Source organism: Bubalus bubalis, chromosome 23, assembly GCF_019923935.1.
Source record: "Bubalus bubalis isolate 160015118507 breed Murrah chromosome 23, NDDB_SH_1, whole genome shotgun sequence".
NCBI lineage: Eukaryota > Metazoa > Chordata > Mammalia > Artiodactyla > Bovidae > Bubalus > Bubalus bubalis.
Window position 1 is genome coordinate 9,789,773 of NC_059179.1, and position 21,059 is coordinate 9,810,831.

A 21,059-nucleotide genomic window follows, 5' to 3' on the forward strand; every position below is an offset into this window, starting at 1 on the left:
TACAGCACATCTCTCTACTGAGATGTGAAAGAGACACAAGTGCCATCTGAAATAGTTCCAGGAGACTGGGGCATGAAGAACTTGTAGAGATAATGGAGAATTTTCTTTTAGGATGTGGTTGGTTGTATGATCCATACTCATACCTTCTGGAGAAACGTGGTAAGCAAAATGTCTTTATTTAAAACAATAGGAATATTTGTAATTAGGATAAATGAGATAAGGGAAAAGTCTTCAGGCCGTTGGAAGAATGGGATGGTTTAAATGAAAATCTATGATTATTGTATATGTTTTAGTCTTGTATTAGTTAGAAAATGGAGAAGGCAATGGCACCCCACCCCAGTACTCTTGCCTGGAAAATCCCATGGACAGAGGAGCCTGGTAGGCTGCAGTCCATCGGGTCGCTAAGAGTCAGACACGACTGAGCGACTTCACTTTCACTTTTCACTTTCATGCATTGGAGAAGGAAATGGCAATCCACTCTAGAGTTCTTGCCTGGAGAATCCCAGGGACGGGGAAGCCTGGTGGGCTGCCGTCTATGGGGTTGCACAGAATCGGACACGACTGAAGTGACTTAGCAGCAGCAGCAGCAGTTAGAAAACAGTGGTTAAGCAGATAAAAATAGAGAAGATTGCTTAAAAATTAAAGCCATTGATTTAGATCTCTATTTGAAAGGTCAGTGTGTGGGAGAGGAGAAAGGCACTATAGCAATCAGTGTTCTACAGAAGACATTTTAGCAGTGGGACCTACAAAGAGCACATCAACTATTTATATCATCTCCATCAAGTTGCTGGTCATTTCACTTATCAAAGAAAATAAGAAAGGAACTTTCTTTAGATATTCTCTGGATGCAGTAACAATAAAGTTTTGGAATCAGCTGTTAGAAACTATAATTAAAGCTAGTTTATCATGTTCACTAATTATTCTATATGGTTACTTTCCTTGAAGCTTTATAGAATTCTCCTTTTGTTACAAGCTTCTGTTTCTCCCAGGGCAATCTGAATCCAATCAGGTAGTGAACTGAAGTGTTTAGAAACCAACGTATTGTAATACCTATACAGCCAAAGAGATACTTGGCAGTTGAACTTGAAAAAAAAAAACAACTTTCTGTATATTAGATAGGGTCATCTATTTAGAGGTTTCAGCTCTACCACCTGGGTAAGGCTATCTCTGGGAGTAGCAGGACAGAGTGAAGAAAAACAAACAAAAAAAAGGATTTCCTCCAGGAACACACTTAACACTGAGAAACATAAGAAATTTTTACTCAGCAGCTTCTAATAACCACCCGATATTGCTGTCAGGTTAGTCAAATATCTGCCAACGTTGGTGGTTCTTTAACTCACCATGAAGATGAGTAGAGGGACATGATGTGTAGAGTAGCAGCAAAACTCATTTTCCAGTTTCTTCCTTCCGCAGACAGAAGTACTTGTGGGCCAGTCTCATATTCTAGCACATAAGTGCTGGTGATGTACACCCTCTCTGCTCCAGAATGGCTCTGTGCCACAGCAAGGAAAAGGGTTCTCTCCTCATACCTAACACCCAACAGGGCAGGACTGAATCCACTTTCTTCCCAGGGAGTGGATTTCAGGACTTCTCAGATGCTGTGAGACTGATCTTCACATGGGGAGTGGGTAAGGAAGAGCGGTGCTAATAACCGGAACTCTGGAGACAAGATCAGAAACTGGAAAAACAAACGTGGGGCACTGTAACCCTCTGTAATCACCTGCCTTCATTTACCTTTATCTTCATTTTCCCTTTCTTCACCAAGCAGTAGTTGATAATCAACTGAATGCCACTCTCAGGATCTTGCCATGCAATCTAGTGGAACATCTAAAAACCAGGGACTTCTTTTTATTTATAAAATAGAGAAATCTCTGGTTTACATTAGGCTGTGCGAACAGGGCTTTTTCATCTTTGGAAACCAAATGGAGGCCTTTGTCTTGTTCTTCCTAGGTTGCTCTCCATTTCTTTTTTCACTTGTGGCGCCTCCTTCCCCCAAGCTGACCAGGACCATGCACAAAACCAGGCTTAAATAAATATCAACACTGCAGATTTAGCAGGTAGCTATCCCAGGGACGGCGGAACCTGGTGGGCTGCCGTTTATGGGGTCGCACAGAGTAGGACATGACTGAAGCGACTTAGCAGCAGTAGCAGCAACTCCTGAAGGGCTATCTTAAAAGGATGTTGCATATAAATTCAAAGTTTCATGAAGCCTCAGAGATCTCTTAAAAGCAGTGTAAATATCCCTGGTTTAATTAGTAGTGCTGGAGTTAGGTAATGGTCTGTGGCGTCTAAGCAAGCTCTCTTGAGGTTTCTAGTCTTCAGGGGCTGTCTGCAACTATGATGTGCTCATGTATCACTTTCTTTCTCAAACACTGAGTAAATTCTCTTTAGACCTTCCCTAGCCACATATTCACAATTACTGCAATACACATGCAAACTGATCCGTCTCAAGATCTAAAAAACGACCAGTGCCTCAACCTGGGTATCCGCTTAAATTCTTTTGGACTCAAATTCTCCTTGAGTTTTGCTTCCCAGGGGAAAGAAAGAATTCCTAGATTGGTATTGATGCCCTCGTTCTCTCCAAGCAGACGGTGGACAACTCACTTTACAGGCCGATCAATGTTGGGGTAAATGCACTCTAGTTCTCTGCATTTCTGAACCAGCTCTTTCGCGGTTTAGGTCAACCAATCCAAACTGTAAGCAGACTTGACAAGTTTGTTCTGGGCTGAAGGCCATGGACTAGGTTCTCCGACCAGATAAGTCACTTGGCTGAGTCTACAGTAGGTGGGGCGCGCTCATCAGCTCGAAAGTATTGACTGAAAGCTTGTCGCAACGTCGTTGAATTCACGCAGCGGGCTGCTGCAGGAGATACCCTTTTGCCCCGCGAGTACAGCACCAGAAAAGTTACGCCCTAAGGGGCAGGGCGCTAGCGAGAAAGATGCGACAGACCCCTGAAATCTAGTCCCTTCTCCCACGGTTGGGAAGGCAGAGCTAGTGATTCCAGAGCTTGGAGTCTCAGGTTTCGGTCCTTTAGCTTGCTCTGTGGGTAGCGGGCAAAAGGTGCGACCAGCTTGGGAACCCTCGCTCCGAGATCTGTAAGAATCAGCGGCAGCAGCCAAGGTGAGGGAAGGCGGGGGCACGTGCTTGGATGTGGGTGCTTGTGTAACCAGCTCCTCCGGCGCCAGCCCGGACAGCGCTCCAGTAGGAAGCTCGTCTGAGCCTGTTCTTCCATCGAGACCCGGGAGGCTCTGTGGTCCCGCTGCCCGTACAAGGCGGGAGCACTCTGGGAAAAAGAAGCGAAGCATTTGCCTCTACAGCTATCATATGGGAGTGGGAATTTGGAAAGTTCCCCAACTAGAAGTACACGTGACCTCCTCCTGAAAGTAGTTCCGACTGTGGCCCGCGTATCCCTCCACCTCCTTTTGAACCCTGCTCGGCTCCGCCCACTCACAGGGGCTGCAGCTTCCTACAATCACGTACTTCGCCCTCCCGCGCTGCAACAGGGGTCTGCGGCGCGCACTCCCCAGCTAGGGCGAACGCAGAACCTGGCTCCGGGGCGATTCACCCAGCGAGGTTTTCACAGCGGTCCAAAAGGGGCAGGCCGAGGAACCTCTAAGGATCGAGCTTGAATTGGAAGCGGTGACCCCAGCTGGAAATCCGAGGGGAGAGATTCTCGGCTCTCCAGGGGGAATGCAGGGGCTGCAGGGTGCATTCCATCTTTGGGAATCCGCTTTCAGTCCACCTGGACAGTTGCCTTTGGGGATCTAGAAATTCAGGGGCGATGTGCTCACACTCAACGCGCTCTGCTAGGAGCTTTCATTTTTAGGGCAAATGAATCGAGTAGCCGGGGGAGCGGGAGGTGGGGCGGTGAAAGGGAGCCGGGTGAGGTGATACACACTGGAAACACAATAGGGGGTTGTTCTTTGTACTAAGACTGACACCTTGAGGACACGGGCGGGGATGGGTGGAGAGGTGGGATTTCTCGGCGAAGGCTCCTGCAGTCAAATACCCGCGAACGCTTATGATCCGACATCGCTACAAAAGCAGAGGAAGGCTGCAGGCCGTGCCGGGGAAGTCTGGGGATGGGGGGAGGGGTGTCCTCGCTGCACGGACCGTCCCTGCGTTTCCCTGAACATTGACCAGCGCGGTCACCTGGTCTTTTCCACCTGTGCGCAGGTAGTCTCACACTCAAGTCAGTGACATAGATGAACAAACCTGCTTCAATCTTCACCGCGCCCCTTCCCTCCCCCCGCTCCCCGCCCCCGCCTGCCCACCTTCGCAATAGTTTACCCTGCCTCCGGCTGGGCACCGGCCGTGGCTCAGCTCGTTCCCCCCACCCTGCGTTGCTGCAGAAGAAGCCGCGGCAAGTGCAGTTACAGGCGGGCGCCTTGCAACAAGCCCGATCTAGCACTGGGCAGTCATACTGGGCATGCTCAGTGCGCCTGCAGGTTGGGGACTCGGCGCTTGCACCCGGAGCTGCACCTTCTGCCGCCTCCCTATAGTCTCGGCCCTGCCCTTCCCTCCCCTCCCCTGGCGCGGTCGGGTACGCCTCCCTCCTCCCCTCGGGCTCCCGAGGCGCCCGGACTCCCGGCGCGGCGGCGGCGGAGGGGGCGGGCAGGCCGGCGGGCGGTGATGTGGCGGGACTCTTTGTGCACTGCGGCAGGATACGCGCTCGGGGGCCGGGACGCGGCTGCGCTCAGATCTCTCCTCTCGGAAGCTGCAGCCATGATGGAAGTTTGAGAGTTGAGCCGCTGCGAGGCGAGGCCGGGCTCAGGCGAGGGAGATGAGAGACGGCGGCGGCCGCAGCCCAGAGCCCCTCTCAGCGCCTGTGAGCAGCCGCGGGGGCAGCGCCCTCGGGGAGCCGGCCGGCCGGCGGCGGCGGCAGCGGCGGCGTTTCTCGCCCCCTCTTCGTCTTTTCTAACCGTGCAGCCTCTTTCTCGGCTTCTCCTGAAAGGGAAGGTGGAAGCCGTGGGCTCGGGCGGGAGCCGGCTGAGGCGCGGCGGCGGCACCTCCCGCTCCTGGAGCGGGGGGGAGAAGCGGCGGCGGCGGCGGCGGCCGCAGCTCCGGGGAGGGGGTCGGAGTCGCCTGTCACCATTTCCAGGGCTGGGAACGCCGGAGAGTTGGTCTCTCCCCTTCTACTGCCTCCAACACGGCGGCGGCGGCGGCGGCACATCCAGGGACCCGGGCCGGTTTTAAACCTCCCCTCCGCCGCCGCCGCACTCCCCCTGGCCCGGGCTCCGGAGGCCGCCGGAGGAGGCAGCCGTTCCGAGGATTATTCTTCTCCCCATTCCGCTGCCGCCGCTGCCAGACCCCTGGCTGCTGAGGAGAAGCAGGCCCAGTCGCTGCAACCATCCAGCAGCCGCCGCAGCAGCCATTACCCGGCTGCGGTCCAGAGCCAAGCGGCAGCAGAGCGAGGGGCATCAGCCACCGCCAAGTCCAGAGCCATTTCCATCCTGCAGAAGAAGCCCCGCCACCAGCAGCTTCTGCCATCTCTCTCCTCCTTTTTCTTCAGCCACAGGCTCCCAGACATGACAGCCATCATCAAAGAGATCGTTAGCAGAAACAAAAGGAGATATCAAGAGGATGGATTCGACTTAGACTTGACCTGTATCCATTTCTGTGGCCGCTGCTCCTCTTTGCCTTTCTGTCACTCTCTCTGATAACGTGGGAATAGACAGATGCGAAAAAATGTCCATAGTGTGGGTGACATTTAACCCCGGTCGGATTTCTAGATGTATATTTTGTGTCTCTTTTGAATGCATTCAGCCTAGGGTGTGTTCGGCTAGACGGAACTCTTGCCTGGTTGCAAGTGTCAAGGCACCGATGGGTCTCTTTCTAAGGGCTATTGTCCGGAGAATCCAGTACACTGTTAGTGGATTAGTGAGCTCGGTAATCCGGTCTACTAAATGAACAGAAAAGTAGATGCTTTGAGCTTGAGCATATTTCGATTAAATCTTGGCTTTAGGCCCTAGATCAAGGGTATAGATCAGATTAAAAGGAAAATTAGTGTTGCACGTACGGCTTATTGCATCAGAATCTTGCAGTGATTGTTTTTAGTTTCCTGGGTTGCATTGATAGATTCTTTTAAAATGTGAGTTGTGAACTGATTTGCATAACTTTAGAGAGAATCATTTTAGCATATATGGTGCTCATTTGAAGGCAAAAGTAGGTTTATGTGTTAAAACTAAGTTAATTACAACTTTGAACCGCGTTTAGAAGTTTTGCAGCTTGAAATCAATAGTACCATGATACTTTTCAAAGACGCTCTTACTAGATTTTGTTAAATTTGCTTTTTTTTTTGTCTCTTTGAGATGATGAAGGATAGGACATGAAATTTACAGTTCAGTAGCATTATAGATTCAGTGCTCTTCTGACACGTAATAGAATGGAGATTGAGTGGTTTTTGATCTCAGATGATAATGTTATGTAGGTTCACGGGTATTGTGTGTAGCAAATGGTGATTGCAGAGATTAAACTTCAGTTTCACTTGAAATTTAAGTATTGATTGTGATACTTGAATTGATACTCAACTTGATTTAGGTTTCAGGTCCTGTGACACCTTTGGGTATCCGTTAATTTTACTCTGACTTGTGTAGAACATCACATATAATTTACCAGCTGATAACCAGAAATGCTGGCAAGAGTGGATTACTCCATCTTTGGATTGTAGGTGTGTTCGCTTTTTTCATATGGTGTATTAAATTTACTGAGTCAGCTTGTTGAATAAGACAGAAACCCAAGAATTTCACTGGGGTACAGTTGGCTGTCTGAAAGTTAGGTTTTTGTATTTCAGAAGATAGTGGTTATTGAAAGGCATGAATCTTCGCAGTTTCAGGAATAATGAACAAATTTTGATCAAGGATGGGGGATAGAGCCCTCCTTTTTTGCAGAATGGGAAATATGTTAGGAATTGAGAGTCACTGGTAGGCCAGTGTATAATGCATGAAAAATAGGATTAAGTTATTGATCTAAGGTGACTGAAGCATTTTATTAAGGTTTCTATTAAGATAAAAAAATTTGGTGATGTGAATTGTAGCAGTGGACAATACTTAGTTAAAACTAAGCAGTTGTGTAGGTGTTAATAAGAGTATACTCAAAAAAAAAAATGGTTTCTTAGCAAGTATCATTAAACATTTTGCCTAATAGTAGACTGACACTGAAGTGCCTGTATCTCTAGCTAAAAACTGTGAGGAAGATCTTTTTGAAGAAAAATGTTACATACTTGAAGAGGTTTTATTCCTTTGGATTATGTATCTGCACATACATAGTATTTGCAGCTGATTTTGCCCAAGTTTTTGATACTAAGTGAAGGTAAAAGTTACTGAAGAAGTAGCTTTACCATGCACATAACTTTTCTGTTAAGTTTAAAAATACTATTTTAAAAGAATATTTGGACATTTTGGAGTTGCATTAATTGAAAAAGTACTAAAGCTGAACTTGACCTGTTTGCCCAGAAGATAATCATGAAAAATACTTAATTCGTTCTTCTCATTTGTAACCTATTTCAGAAGTAGTCTTTTGGTGTGACCTGACAGTCATCTAGATGTATAGGACCAAATTAATTAAATGTTGAACTTCTTAAAGTAAACCCCCATTCAAAAACTTTTCTAGAATGCTGTTTGTTAGGCAGATTGCTTTTAGTATTCAGAGTATGTTTGTGCTATTTTGGCATAAAAATGGTATTTTTGCTATTTTTGATTTAAAATTATCAGAGTTATAAGAATATCATTATTCTACCAGATTTTTATATGTGAGCAGTGCGGTGATTAGCCATTTCTACTTTGATTTCAGGGTGCGTGCTTCTGTGTGTGAAATTTATGTGACTTACAACTTTCTCTCAAACTGTCCTTTTAGTTATGGTATGCATAGAAAGCATTATCATATATTGCATCAAATGACTAATAACACTTAATTTCTAGAGTTGTGGTTTTATTGAGCCAAATATTGATATAAAAAAAAATCATGTTAGGAAAGGCAGTAAAGGGTTTGCCTTTCTGATAGTTGCACTTCCAATAATTTTGATACACCAAGGCGCTTTGGTTTGCTTGGTTTCACTTCAGTGTTTTGTGTTTATTGTGGTGGGGGAAAAATTAAAATGGCCATTGAAAGCTTTTTCTCTGACAAGTTGTAGTATCTATTTCAGCAGTTAGCCTTCTCAAAGTTAAATTCTTTAATGAAAGTAGTGATTGGAGTATTCTTATAAAAGTCAGTAATGAAGTGACTTCCTTAAAGGAAAATTGAGGACTATGGTTTTTTGTTTTTTTTTTGCAAAATTGAATTATTCTAAAAATAATTTGTTGGTGGGGGTTTATCCTTAATATTAGTCTGGAAAGTAGTACTGAACATGAGACTATAAAAAATTCATTGTTTTTAGATTTCATGGACACTTTAGGCTTCTATTGAATTTTAATTGTTTGATAAGTTTGCATCTTTTCAAATAATTAACGTTCATAGGGGAAGCTTTTTAATTCATAGAGAGTATAGTGACTGTTGAAGTTAGCTGTTATCTTTTAAGATGAGTGATTACTGAAATGACTGCATAGTGAAGATTTTTTTTTAGAAAAGATTCTACTCAAAAGTTTTTATTTTACACTTTTTATATCAGTTAAGTTGTATTTCTTTCCTGTGCAAAATGACTGGGCCACCTAATTGTTACAGGGTAATCTACAAACTTCATTTTCATAAAGCGTATTAAAGAATAAAGCACATCTGAGAAATTTACGGTTTATGTAATTCTTAATATAAGGAAAAAGGAATTTATTGCTGTTCATTGTAAAAGTTTTCACTGTAGTATAGTAGTCATCAGTGCAGATTTAACATTGCTTATTATACACTAAAGAAATAGTAAATATAAAATATGGTGAGACATAACCACGTTAATTTTAAATATAGTTTTAGAGAGATAGAGAAAGATGCATTTTTATGTATTACCTTTTAGAATTTTAACAACATTGAAGGTAACTGGTGATATTTTAATTCTTGTGTGGTACAGTATAGTATCTGCTTTATTCCATAAACCACGAAAAAAACAATACAGACCTCTTAACATCACAAAATACTTTTTGGAAGTCTGATTTTCAGATGTCCTCATTTTGAGATTTGCCCCATTTGCTATCTGTTCATGTGGTGATAGCTTAATACTTTGTAATAATTTTTAAGCCACTTAAGTAATCACTTCAGTGACTTTTAATGTAAGAGTATTTATTATGGGAAAATCAGTTCACAAAATTTCGACATTAAATCACTCTCAGACATTCTATTTTAAAATTTTTACCTCAACCTTTCTAGTGAGACAGCAGCGTAGGAAATGTTTTTATATTGTATGTGAAATTGCAGTTTGTAAAAAGAAATTTAGAAGTTTGCACGTTTATGACAGTTTTTCACTTAACTTGAAATGTTAGGCCTTGGCTGTACTATAAGAAGTTAGCTTTCAGAAAAATGTTATTAATGAAAGAAATTTATTTGGTATACTTTTTTTTTCTGTAGACACTCTTTGTTCCGAAGTTCTATTTGTATTTCATAGAACTGTCACTCTTTTCTCTCTTTTTCTGTTAGATAAACATGATTTTAAGTAAAGTCAATATTCTTTTGTGGTTCGATTTCTGTTAGGATTTATTCTAAGGATAGTGACTTAAGATGTATCAGACTGTGAGATTCGGGTCAGAAATTATTTCAGTAAATATTCAGTTTTACTTAAAATACTTTTCATTTGTCAGGAAAGGTGAAATTAGTATATTGGATTTGACTATTCACCTACTATTCCCTACGTTTTGGAATTTTTTCATTGGCTACAAAAAAGCTATTAGCAGTTTGGTACTTTTAAAATCATTTGCATTGGAATTAAAAAGACTGTTGGAAAAATACTGATTTAAAAAGAATAAACATAACTTAGGGGTGAATTAATTTCGTATGGAAAGTTTCAATTTAGTTCAGTATAGTTAAGCCAGATTCACTTCATTTGCAACAGTTTGCATTCAGAGATGAGTAGACATCTTCAGGATATTAGGTGTGTACTTATTGGTCCTTTTGGCAGATTTGGATACTATGGCAATACCTTCCAGCAGAAAATTATTCTTAGCCTGTATGTAGTGTGGGAAAAAACGCTATTTATGTATCATATTTTAAGTTGCTACACAGTTATTATAGTAGTCATCACTTCAGCTATGGACAGTGAATCTAACTTACTTTTATGTATGTAAATACAGAGTTAGGCAATCGTAGTAATATTTCTAAAAATTGAATTTCTCATTAAAGAAGAGTTCACCTGGTGGGTATGGTTTTATAGGTTTTAAATAAGGTTAAATCTGTTTTAAATTACATGAATACATTGAGTATGAGTTTTTTCCACACATTGTACATTGTTTCATTTTAGATGTTAAGGTGGCAGTGTAGGCTCTGGAACCAACACTGCCTATGTTGGAATCCTGACTCTGACACTTACTAGCTGGATGACTTTGTGTAGGTTGCTTAACTTTTCTCAATCTGTATTATCTGTGAAATGGGGATAATGGTACCCATCCATATAATGTTTATTTTGAAAAATAAATAAGATAAATAATGGCATAGCACTTGCCACCTTGTAAATATTTAAATGGGCACTGTTGCTTGTTAAAAATTATAATTCCAGGTTACCCATGTATGAGGAATTATTTGTCTTTTCATGTATGGGAGGAGCCGTGATTTTAACTGAATTTCCTCAGTTTTGGATATGTTGCCATATTAATTGGTTCATGCTATGAGTATTTTTTAAAATAGGGATATTCCTTTAGGAGCTCTGAGTATAAAATGTCTGTGATTTTGCTGTTTCATCACAAGTAATTTGATGCTCTGCTCCCTCATACTAAAGAAGCGTTAATCATACTAATCAAAGACTATTTGCTTTAAATACTAAGGTATGATGAAAACTTCCTCAATATGAAGTAGAAAAATAAAATTTTGTTATAACATTAAAAATTTGTTAAAATATTAAATTTTCTTTAGAGTTAAAGACAGGTCAACAAAAATATCATATATTTTATTCACAGAGTAATCTCTGTCTCAAAACATTTATTATATGATATAGCAGTTACATAGACTATCAGTAAAGGTACTGTAGCATTTCTTTTTAAGTTCAGATTTTTGGAGGAGTCATGCAGCTTTGAACGCCAAGTTACATTTATTACATTATCATTTGTACTTAAAATATTCTGGCAGTGCATTAATATGGGAGTTTTATTTAGGTTAAACCTTTGTAGTATTTCCCATTTTCACTTTTGATCCAGTTTTAAGCCCTAGAAATGGGAAGAAGAACTAAAAGATTTTTTCTTAATTTATTCTTACCAGGTATGGGGAAAGATGGAATAAGCTTGAGACCTGCCTGTTAGAGGCTATTTCTTGTGTATGGGGATCAGTCTTTTTTTTTTCCTTTCCCTGTTCTGGTCTCCTTGCTGTGTCACAGTGCCCTCAGTAGTGAAGCACTTGATTTCCAGGGAGGTTTTTGTTTTTTTCTTATTTGTTTTGTATTACAGAATGAATTGTGCTGTCTAATTATGTATGCAACTATCTGATTACATGATTTCTACATGTTTTGTTATATGTTGGATAAACTAGCTGTATTTTTGGTGCAAGTCTGGGTTGCAGAATTGAACTGTGCATTTTGACAACTTCTAGGAAAACTTCATTGTCTAAAATTCCCTCACTTTCTCTATTTTATATTACATGCACCTAAATTTTGTTTTATATCACTACCCCAAACTTATAATTGATTTAGTGTTATTAAAGCCCTTCAGAATAGCTTTCAATTTTATTTCTTTTGCTTTTTGTAGGTTTTTAGGCCGAATATAATAAGGTTCTCTCTTCTTTAGTATTTATTACTAATCAACTAAATTATTAAATCATTAATAATTTAATAACAAAATAAACTAAATATTAACTAGTGTTAATTGCATTCTGCTAATTTTATATATTTAGTATTTTTGATCTTTTAAGGAAGATGTAATTAAGGTGTTATGAAATGGGTTGTGATTTGAAGCAGGTAGTCCTTACAGCAAATATATATAGTTTTTTTCCTAAATTAAAAAAAAAAAAATTTCTTGGCTGTTCTGGGTCTTTGTTGCAGTGATTGGGCTTTCTCTAGTTGTGGTCCACGGGCTTCCCTTGTTGTGGAGCCAAGGCTGTAAAGCACATGGGCTTAGTAATTGTGGTGCGTGGATTCTCTCGTTGTGGCGCACATGGGCTCTCTCGTTGTGGCACGCAGGCTTAGTTGCCCTGTGGCTTGTATGACCTTAATTTCCTGGCCAGGAATTGAGCCTTTGTCTCCTGCATTGGAAGATGAATTCTTAAGCATTGGATCACCAGGGAAGTCCGGAATCAGATATATTCTTAAAGTGATTTATAAGTACAGCATACATGTTGAATTGCAAACAAGTCCTTTTTTTAAATATATAGTTTTTTGTTTTTTTTTTAAATTCTTTTGCTGTCATGAATTTAGTGAGATACTTCTGTTTGAGTATTCTATTTATTTGGAACTTACTGGAGATTAAATAAATAGAATGGAAATCTTTATTCTACTTTTAAAATGAAGTTTGGGGAATGTTACCAAGCTTGATATTTTTTAGGTGTTATTTATCAGAGTTAAAGGGAAATGGGTAGACTTTTTTTCTTTTATTATGTGAAAATAGTACTTTGGCAGGCTTAACTTAGCTTTGTTGTAAAATTTACTTAACATTTTCACTTATTTATGAAATATGAAAGATGAAGAAATGAGGATATAAGCCAGAAGGGATTTTTTTTTGAAAAATGAAATAGAATTAGCATATACCCTGTGTCTTATATTTGTTTACCATTTTTCATTAACAAAGCCTTTAATAATTGTGAATGCATTTGATTTTGCAAGAAAAAAGAAGCAGCCTGAAAGATGGCATAAGCATTACTTTCGTCATTTTTTTATACAGGAATTGTAGCTCCAAAAAAAAAATGAGTAACTTGTTAAAGGCTTCTAGAAGATTGAGTCCACAGAGGGTGCTGGGTTTTTAGGCACCTGGTGGTATTTTTCCCGTTATGTACATCAGTGGTTCTCAAACTTTAGATGGGCATGTAAAAACTTGCAAGACTTAAGTCATAGATTACTTGCCCCACCTCCAGAGTTTCAGATTCGTTAACAGCTGAGTTGGGGCCTGAGAATTTGTATTTCATTAAGTTCCCAGACGGTACTAATGATGGTAGTCTGGGGATCACACTTTGTGAACCACCGTATTACATTATCTCCTGTCAGTTCAGTTCAGTTCAGTTGCTCAGTCGTGTCCGACTCTGCGACCCCATGGACTGCAGCACGCCAGGCCTCCCTGTGCTCCCGGAGTTTACTCAAACTCATGTCCATTGAGGCGGTGATGCCATCCAATCATCTCATCCTCTGTTCCCTTCTCCTCCGCCTTCAGTCTTTCCCAGCATCAGAGGAATCTCCTGTCAAGCAAATCCTTAATATGTAATCTCCTTTAGTTTAATAGAATTTACACATACATATCATTTTATTTGTAAATACGAAATAGCTCAGATGGCAATTGTTATCCTAATTTTTGCAGACGAAGACAATGTGTTTTACAAAAGCATAGTGGAATGGAAGGAGTATAGATTTGGGAGTTAGCTAGATTTAAAGTCTAGCTGAAGTCCTTGCTTGGCTATTTATCGGTTATGTAATAAAAGACAAAATACTTAACCTTGGTGAACCTTTTCACATCTCTAACATGGTGGTAAAAACACTTGTGTGTACTTTTTTAGGTTTGTTGGAAGAATATATTTTCAGAATATTGGTTGCCAACTGGGGGTGATCCCCTCCTGCCTTGTCTGGGTATTTGGCAATGTCAGAGACAGTTTTGGTGGTCACAGCTTCGGGAGGAGGGGCAAAGGGCGGAAGCTATTGTCATCTGTCTCGGCATAGAGGCAAGGAATGCTGCTAAACATCCTACAATGCACAGAGCAGTCTCATCCACAACAAATAATTGTCTAGCTCAAATTGCCAACACTGCTGAGGTCGAGAAACTCTGATTTAGAGGTTTAAGTGTTTGGTATATATAAGTATGATATTTTATACAAGTCAGTACCTTTGCCCTTAGGTTGTAGTATTTAAGAAGGTCAAATTGCTAATAAATGATAGAGCTAGGCTTTTAACATCTGTATTTTTTGACTGCTGCTAGGCTAGTATTCTTTATAAGAACTTCTTCCACAAAAGTTCCCTGGTAACAAAAAAAGGTTTATTTGAAGAAGGCTCATGTGTTACTTGGCTGATTGTGAAAGTGTTGCTTTGAACTTCTGTCAGAAAAGGCTGAAGATATTTTCAAGTTAAGTATATTGCACTATATGAGGTATTCAGAAGGATGTTACATAAAACTTCTCTAACAGGATGGATATGCTTTATTAAAGCATTTTTTTTTTTTCATTTTTATATTGCCAGTAGTTTTAAAAGTAGTCAGTTACGTAATTAGGAGATACTTTACTTACAGGATACTTGTTTTGTGGTGTTTAATGCATTCTTTACTCTCACACTTTTTTAATTCTAAAGCTGCTTTTGTTATAATCAGATGTGGTGAAGTTAAATATGCTGATGTAAAATGGCAAATTTCTGACAAGTTATAAAAATGTCTTGTTTCTTTCCAGATGAAGAAAGTAGGGCCAGCTAAGGTTCTCTGATGCATGTGTTACATTCTTTCTGAGACCCTGAATTTGCTGTCAGCCCATTGAATAAGTGCTTTACTTATCTACATTTAAAAACTTGCATTAATGTGTGAAGTTTTTAGAAAAAATTGGGACAGGGTTTTAGTTTAGTCCGGAGACGAGAAGATGCCAAGGGAGTAGCTTAGTGGATTCTGAGTTTTGTTTTGTTTTTAGGACAAACATAATTACGAAAGTGTTCTAGAAATAGATTGTTTGCTATGATATTTTTCTGTTCGCTTGATAATACAATTTGCTTTGCTTCTCAACTTTGCACAGGCAGATGTCAAGGCCTGTTTTAAAAATCCTTATGAAATTTAAGTTTTGACTATTTTGATTCTTTATGATTATAGGAGCTAGTCAGGGATACTGATAAATATTTTAAAACCAGGGCTGCTAATCATGTGATAACTTCACATTTTAAGAAAAATAAATAGCACTTGTTGCTATAATTTAATTGAATAAATATGGTGTTTATTTCAGTATATGAATAAAAAACCCCATTTTCTTTACTTAAGAAAAGTTTATAAAAACTACTTAAAGAATTTTGAAAAAAGGACTCATTGTTCTACTTCTCTGGAACTTAATGTTTCCATGTTAGCTTTTAGTTTTAGTTGATATCAATCTATTTTAAAATATTATTAATCATAGTGAACTTAAAGGTGTGTGTGTTTGAACTTAAAGGTGTGTGTGTGTTTGAACTGAAAGGTGTGTGTGCGTTTTAACAATTTCCAAAGCACCTCATAATTTCGTTAATTATTTTAAATGGCAGAGTCATCAGAAATATTTGTTTCTCTGTAGTTACATGTTAAACATTTTTCTAATATTTGGCAAATTTTTTTTCCTGTTCTTTTCTGATTTTCCTTACTGTGAATTTAAGATGACCTGAATATTTGAAAAGGCTGTCATTATTTTGATTCACAAGATCATAACCTGTTACACAAAAGTAGCTGAAGTTTGATGTTTAGCAGCTTTTTTTCCCCTTACTATATGATAGTTATTGCATATTTAAAATTTAAGTATATTTTAATAATATTGAAGTGAGGCAAAATAGAATTTAGCTACTTTTGATCTGTCAAATTTTCTTTTGCTGTGTTAGGAGTAGTACTTCTGTTGTGTTGAAAGTGGATACAGAAGTCATTTGATTAAACTATCACGTCATTTTGTGTTAAAGTTATTATAACCCTGTTGCTTTCCTCTCTTTAATTAGAAAGGGTTTGACTTGTCGAGATGTTACTGTTCCTAGAGTGGCGGTCCCCAACCTTTTTGGCACCAGGGACTGATTTCCATGAAAGACAATTTTTGTATGCACCAGATAGGGGAGATGGTTTGGGGATGATTGAAGCACATTACATGTATTGTGCAGTTTATTTCTGTTATTTATTACATCAGTTCCACCTCAGATCATCAGGCATTGTATCCCTGAGCTTAGGGACCCCTGCCCTAGAGCATATTTTGAATGATAGCAATTTATATTTACTTGGTTGCCTTGGTTGTAGTAATTGGTGATAGTAATTGATGCAGGTTTGTTGTGTATTTGCATTAATAATATTAATTTTTGTAATAGTCTATATCAAATTTTATTTTTAAGTATCAGTTACGAAAACATGAAAATGAGTTTAACCTTATTAGGTAAATGATAATTCTCAGTGAATTTATTAATTCCTGTAGTTAGAACAAAAATATTGCAAAAGAAACAGACTCTTTTTTAAACAAAATTACTTGTTAGTGTAACATTTTCCAAATGAGATACAATTGTTTCAATTCCTTTTTTGGGGGTGTGTATAGTTGTTGTACAGTGTTGTGTTTCTGCTCTACAGCAAAGTGAATCAGCTACATATATCCGTATGTCCGTTTCCTTGGATTTCCTTCCTGTGTAGGTCACCATGGTGCACTGAGTAGAGTTCTCTGTGCTATGCTCTACAGTCAGTTCTCATTAGTTATCAATGTTATGCATAGTAGTGTATATATGCCAATCCCAGTGTCCCAATCCACCCCACCTCCACTTCCCCTTTGGTATTCTTATGTTTGTCCTCTTTCTCTACCTCTGTGTCTATTTTTGCTTTGCAAATAAGTTCATCTATACCATTTTTCTAAATTCCACATATATGCATTAATATTCTGACTTATTTCACTCTATGACAGTCTCTGGGTCCATTCACTTATCTGCAAATAGCACAATTTCATTCCTTTTTATGACTGAGTAATACTCCCTTTGGAGAAGGCAGTGGCACCCCACTCCAGTACTCTTGCCTGGAGAATCCCATGGATGGAGGAGCCTGGTAGGCTACAGTCCATGGGGTCGCTAAGAGTCGGACATGACTGAATGATTTCACTTTCACTTTTCACTTTCATGCATTGGAGAAGGAAATGGCAACCCACTCCAGTGTTCTTGCCTGGAGAATCCCAGGGATGGGGGAGCCTGTTGGGCTGCCGTCTATGGGGTTGCACGGAGTCAGACATGACTGACGCGACTTAGCAGCAACAGCAGCAATATTCCCTTGTTTATATGTATCATATCTTCTTTATCCATTCATCTGTTGATGGACATATAGGTTGCTTCCATGTCCTGGTTATTGTGAATAGTGCTGCAGTGAACGCTGGGGCATGTGTGTCTTTTTGAATTACTATTTTCTCAGGTTATATGCCCAGTAGTGGGATTGCTGTGTAATATGGTGGTTTTATTTTTAGTTTTTGAAGGAACTTCCATACTGTTCTCCATAGTGGCTATACCAATTTACACTCCCACCAACAGAGTAGGAGGATTCCCTTTTCTCCACACCCTCTCCAGCATTTATTGTTTGTAGAATTTTTGATCATGGCTGTTTGACCAGGTGATACCTCACTGTAGTTTTGATTTGCATTACCAGTGTTGAACATCTTTTCATGTGTTTATTGGCCATCTTTATGTCTTGGAGAAATTCCTGTTTAGGTCTTCTTCCATTTTTTCTATTGGGTTGTGTATCTTTTTGATACTGAGTTGGCATGAGCTGTTTGTATATTTTGGAGACTAATCTGTTGTCAGTTGCTTTGTTGCAAATATTTTCTCCCATTCTGAGGACTGTCCTTTCATCTTATTTATGATTTCCTGTGCTCTGCAAAAGCTTTTAAGTTTCATTAGGTCCCATTTGTTTATTTTTGTTTTTATTTTCATTACTCTAGGGGTTGGTCAAAAAAGATCTTGCTGTGATTTATGTTAAAGAGTGTTCTGCCTATGTTTTCCTTTAAGAGCTCTGTAGTGTCAGGCCTTACATTTTGATCTTTAATCCATTTTGAGTTTACTTTTGTGTATGATGTTTGAGAGTGTTCTAATTTCATTGTTTTGCATGTAGCCATCCAGTTTTCCCAGCATCACCTATTGAGACTGTCTTTTCTTAGTTGTATATTCTTGTCGTTTTTAGTCATAGATTAATTAACCATAGGTGTATGGGTTTATTTCTGGGCTTTCTGTCCTTTTCCATTAATCTGTATTTCTGTTTTTGTGCCAGTGCCATACTGTCTTGATTTCTGTAGCTTTGTGGTATAGTCTGAAGTTAGGGAGCCTGATTCCTCCAGCTGTTTTTCTTTCTCAAGATTGCTTTGTCTGTTCGGAGTCTTTTGTGTTTCCATACAAACTGTAAGATTTTCTATTCTAGTTCTGTGGAAAATGCCATTGGTAATTTGATAGGGATTGCATTGAATATGTAGATTGCTTTGAATTATATAGTCATCTTCACAATATTGATTCTTCCAGTCCAAGAACATGGTATATCTCTTCATGTGTTTGTGTTGTCTTTGATTTCTTCAATCAGTATCTTACAGTTTTCTAAGTACAGTCTTTTGCCTCTTTAGGATTGGATTTTATTTCTTATTTTGTTGCAGTGGTAAATGGAATTGTTTCCTTAATTTCTCTTTCTGATCTTTCATTGTTACTGTATAGGAATGCAAGAGATTTCTCTTTGTTTTGTATCCTGCAACTTCACTAAACTTATTGATTAGCTCTAATAGTTTTCTGATAGAATCTTTAGGATTTTGTAAGTATAGTATCATGTCATCTGTAAACAGTGACAGTTTTACTTCTTTTCCAATTTGAATTCCTTTAATTTCTTCTTCTCTGATCGCTGTGGCTTGTACTTCCAAGACTATGTTGAGTAATAGTGATGAGAGTGGGCACCTTTGTCTTGTTCTTGATCTTAGATGAAATGCTTTCAGTTTTTCACCATTGAAAATGTTTGCTGTGGGTTTGCATATGTGACCTTTAATATGTTAAGATAGGTTCCATCTATGCCCACTTTCTAGAGAGCCTTTTTTTTCTTTTTAAATCATAAATGGATGTTGAATTTTGTCAAAAGTTTTTTGGCATCAGTAGGATGACCATTTTTAAAAAATATATTAAAAAAAATTTTTGCTGTGATGGGTCTTCATTGCTGCACATAAGCTTACTCTAGTTGTAGCAAGTGGGGGCTGCTCTTCATTGCTGTGTGTGGGCTTCTCTTTGCAGTGCCTTCTCTGGTTGTGGAGCACAGGCTCTAGGTGTGTAGCCTTCAGAATTGCCGTGCGTGGGCTTAGTAATTGCAGCTCATGGAGCATGGGCTCAGTAGATGGGTGCACAGGCCTGGATGCTCCACGGCATATGGTATTAAACTGGTGTCCCTTGCATTGCAAGGTGGATTCTTAACCACTGGACTGCCAGCAACTGCCCCATGTGGTTTTTATTATTAATTTGTTAATGTGGAATGTCGCATTGATTGATTTGCATATATTGAAGAATCCTTGCATCCTTGAGATAAATTCCACTTGATCATGGTATATGATCCTTTTAAAGTGGATCTGAATTCAGTTTGCTAGTTTTGGGTTGGCCAGAGTGTTCAGATTATTCTGTATCCTTTTATGGAGAAACACAAAGGAACCTTTTGGCCAGTCCAATGTTGTGTTGAGGATTTTTGCATCTTATGTTCATCAGTGATGTTGGGCTGTAATTTTCTTTTCATTATCTTTGTCTGGTTTTAGTATCAGGGTGATGGTGGCCTCATAGAAAGAGTTCCAACAGTGTTTTTCCCTCTTCAGTTTTTTGGAAGAGTTTGAGAAGGATAGGTATTAGCTCTTCTCTAAATGTTTGATAGAATTTTTTGTGTAGCCATATGGTCCTGGACTTTGGCAGATTTTTAATCACAGTTTCAATTTCATTACTTCTGATTGGTCTGTTAATATTTTCTGTTTCTTCCTGGTTCTTGGAAAGTTGTGCGTTTCTAAGAATTTGTTCATTTCTTCCAGGTTGTTCATTTTATTGGCATATGGGCTTGAAGTAATCTCTTCACATCCATTGTATTTCTGCAGTGTCAGTTGTTACTTCTCCTTTTTCATTTCTAGCTTTATTGATTTGAGTCCTCGTCCTCTTTTTTTCTTTTAAATTTTTAAAAGTTGTTATTTTATATTGGAATGTAGCTAGTTAACAATATTGTGATAGTTTCAGGTGGCAGCAGAGGGACTCAATACATATATATGTATCCATTTCCCCCCAAACTCCCCTCCCCTTCAGGCTCCACATAACATTGAACAGAGTTCCCTGTGCTATAGAATATGTTCATGTTGATTATCCATTTTAAACATAGCGATGTGTACATGGTGATCTGAAACTCCCTAACTACTATCCCTTTTCCTTGCTTTCCCGCCCCACCTGAGCCATAAGTTTGTTCTCTTTAGTCTGTGAGGCAGATTCTGGTTTGTAAATAGGTTCATCTGTATCATTTCTTTTTAGACTCTGAATATAAGGGATGGCGTATGAGATTTCTCTTTCTCTGGCTTTCCTCAGTGTGACAGTTTCTCAGTAAGTTCATGTTGCTGCAAATGGCAGTATTTCATTCTTTTTAATGGCTGAGTAATATTCCATTGTGTATATGTGCCGCATCTTCTTTATCCAGTCCTGTGTTGAAGGACGTTTAGGTTCCTCCCATGTCTCGGCTACTGTAAACAGTGCTGCAGTGAACTTTGATGTGCATGTATCCTTTTTGATCCTGTTTTTCTCCAGATATGTGACCAGGAATGGGATTGAATGATCATATGCTGCTGCTGCTGTTAAGTCGCTTCAGTCGTGTCCGACTCTGTGCGACCCCATAGAAGGCAGCCCACCAGGCTACCCCGTCCCTGGGATTCTCCAGGCAAGAACACTGGAGTGGGTTGCCATTTCCTTCTCCAATGCATTAAAGTGAAAACTGAAAGTGAAGTTGCTCAGTCGTGTCTGACTCTGAGCAACTCCATGGACTGCAGCCTACCAGGCTCCTCCGTCCATGGGATTTTCCAGGCAAGAGTACTGGAGTGGGATGCCATTGCCTTATCATATGGTAACTCTAGTTTTTAAGGAACCTCCATACTGTTAGTGGTTATTAGGCTATTTG

The 21,059-nt window shown here is 39.5% G+C and overlaps 1 protein-coding gene across 2 annotated transcripts in view; it reads left to right on the top strand.

Moving 5' to 3' along the window:
- Window positions 1-4,892: 4,892 nt before the first annotated feature.
- Window positions 4,893-21,059, top strand: part of PTEN (phosphatase and tensin homolog) — a 101,526-nt gene continuing 85,359 nt past the window's right edge. Inside the window, exon 1 of one of the 2 annotated variants that reach the window (XM_006073001.4) lies at window positions 4,893-5,607. In XM_006073001.4, coding sequence (XP_006073063.1) covers window positions 5,529-5,607 — 79 coding nt within the window. In that variant the 5' untranslated portion in view covers window positions 4,893-5,528. The remainder of the gene's footprint in view (window positions 5,608-21,059) is intronic. The other variant, NM_001290977.1, reaches the window with a different exon arrangement.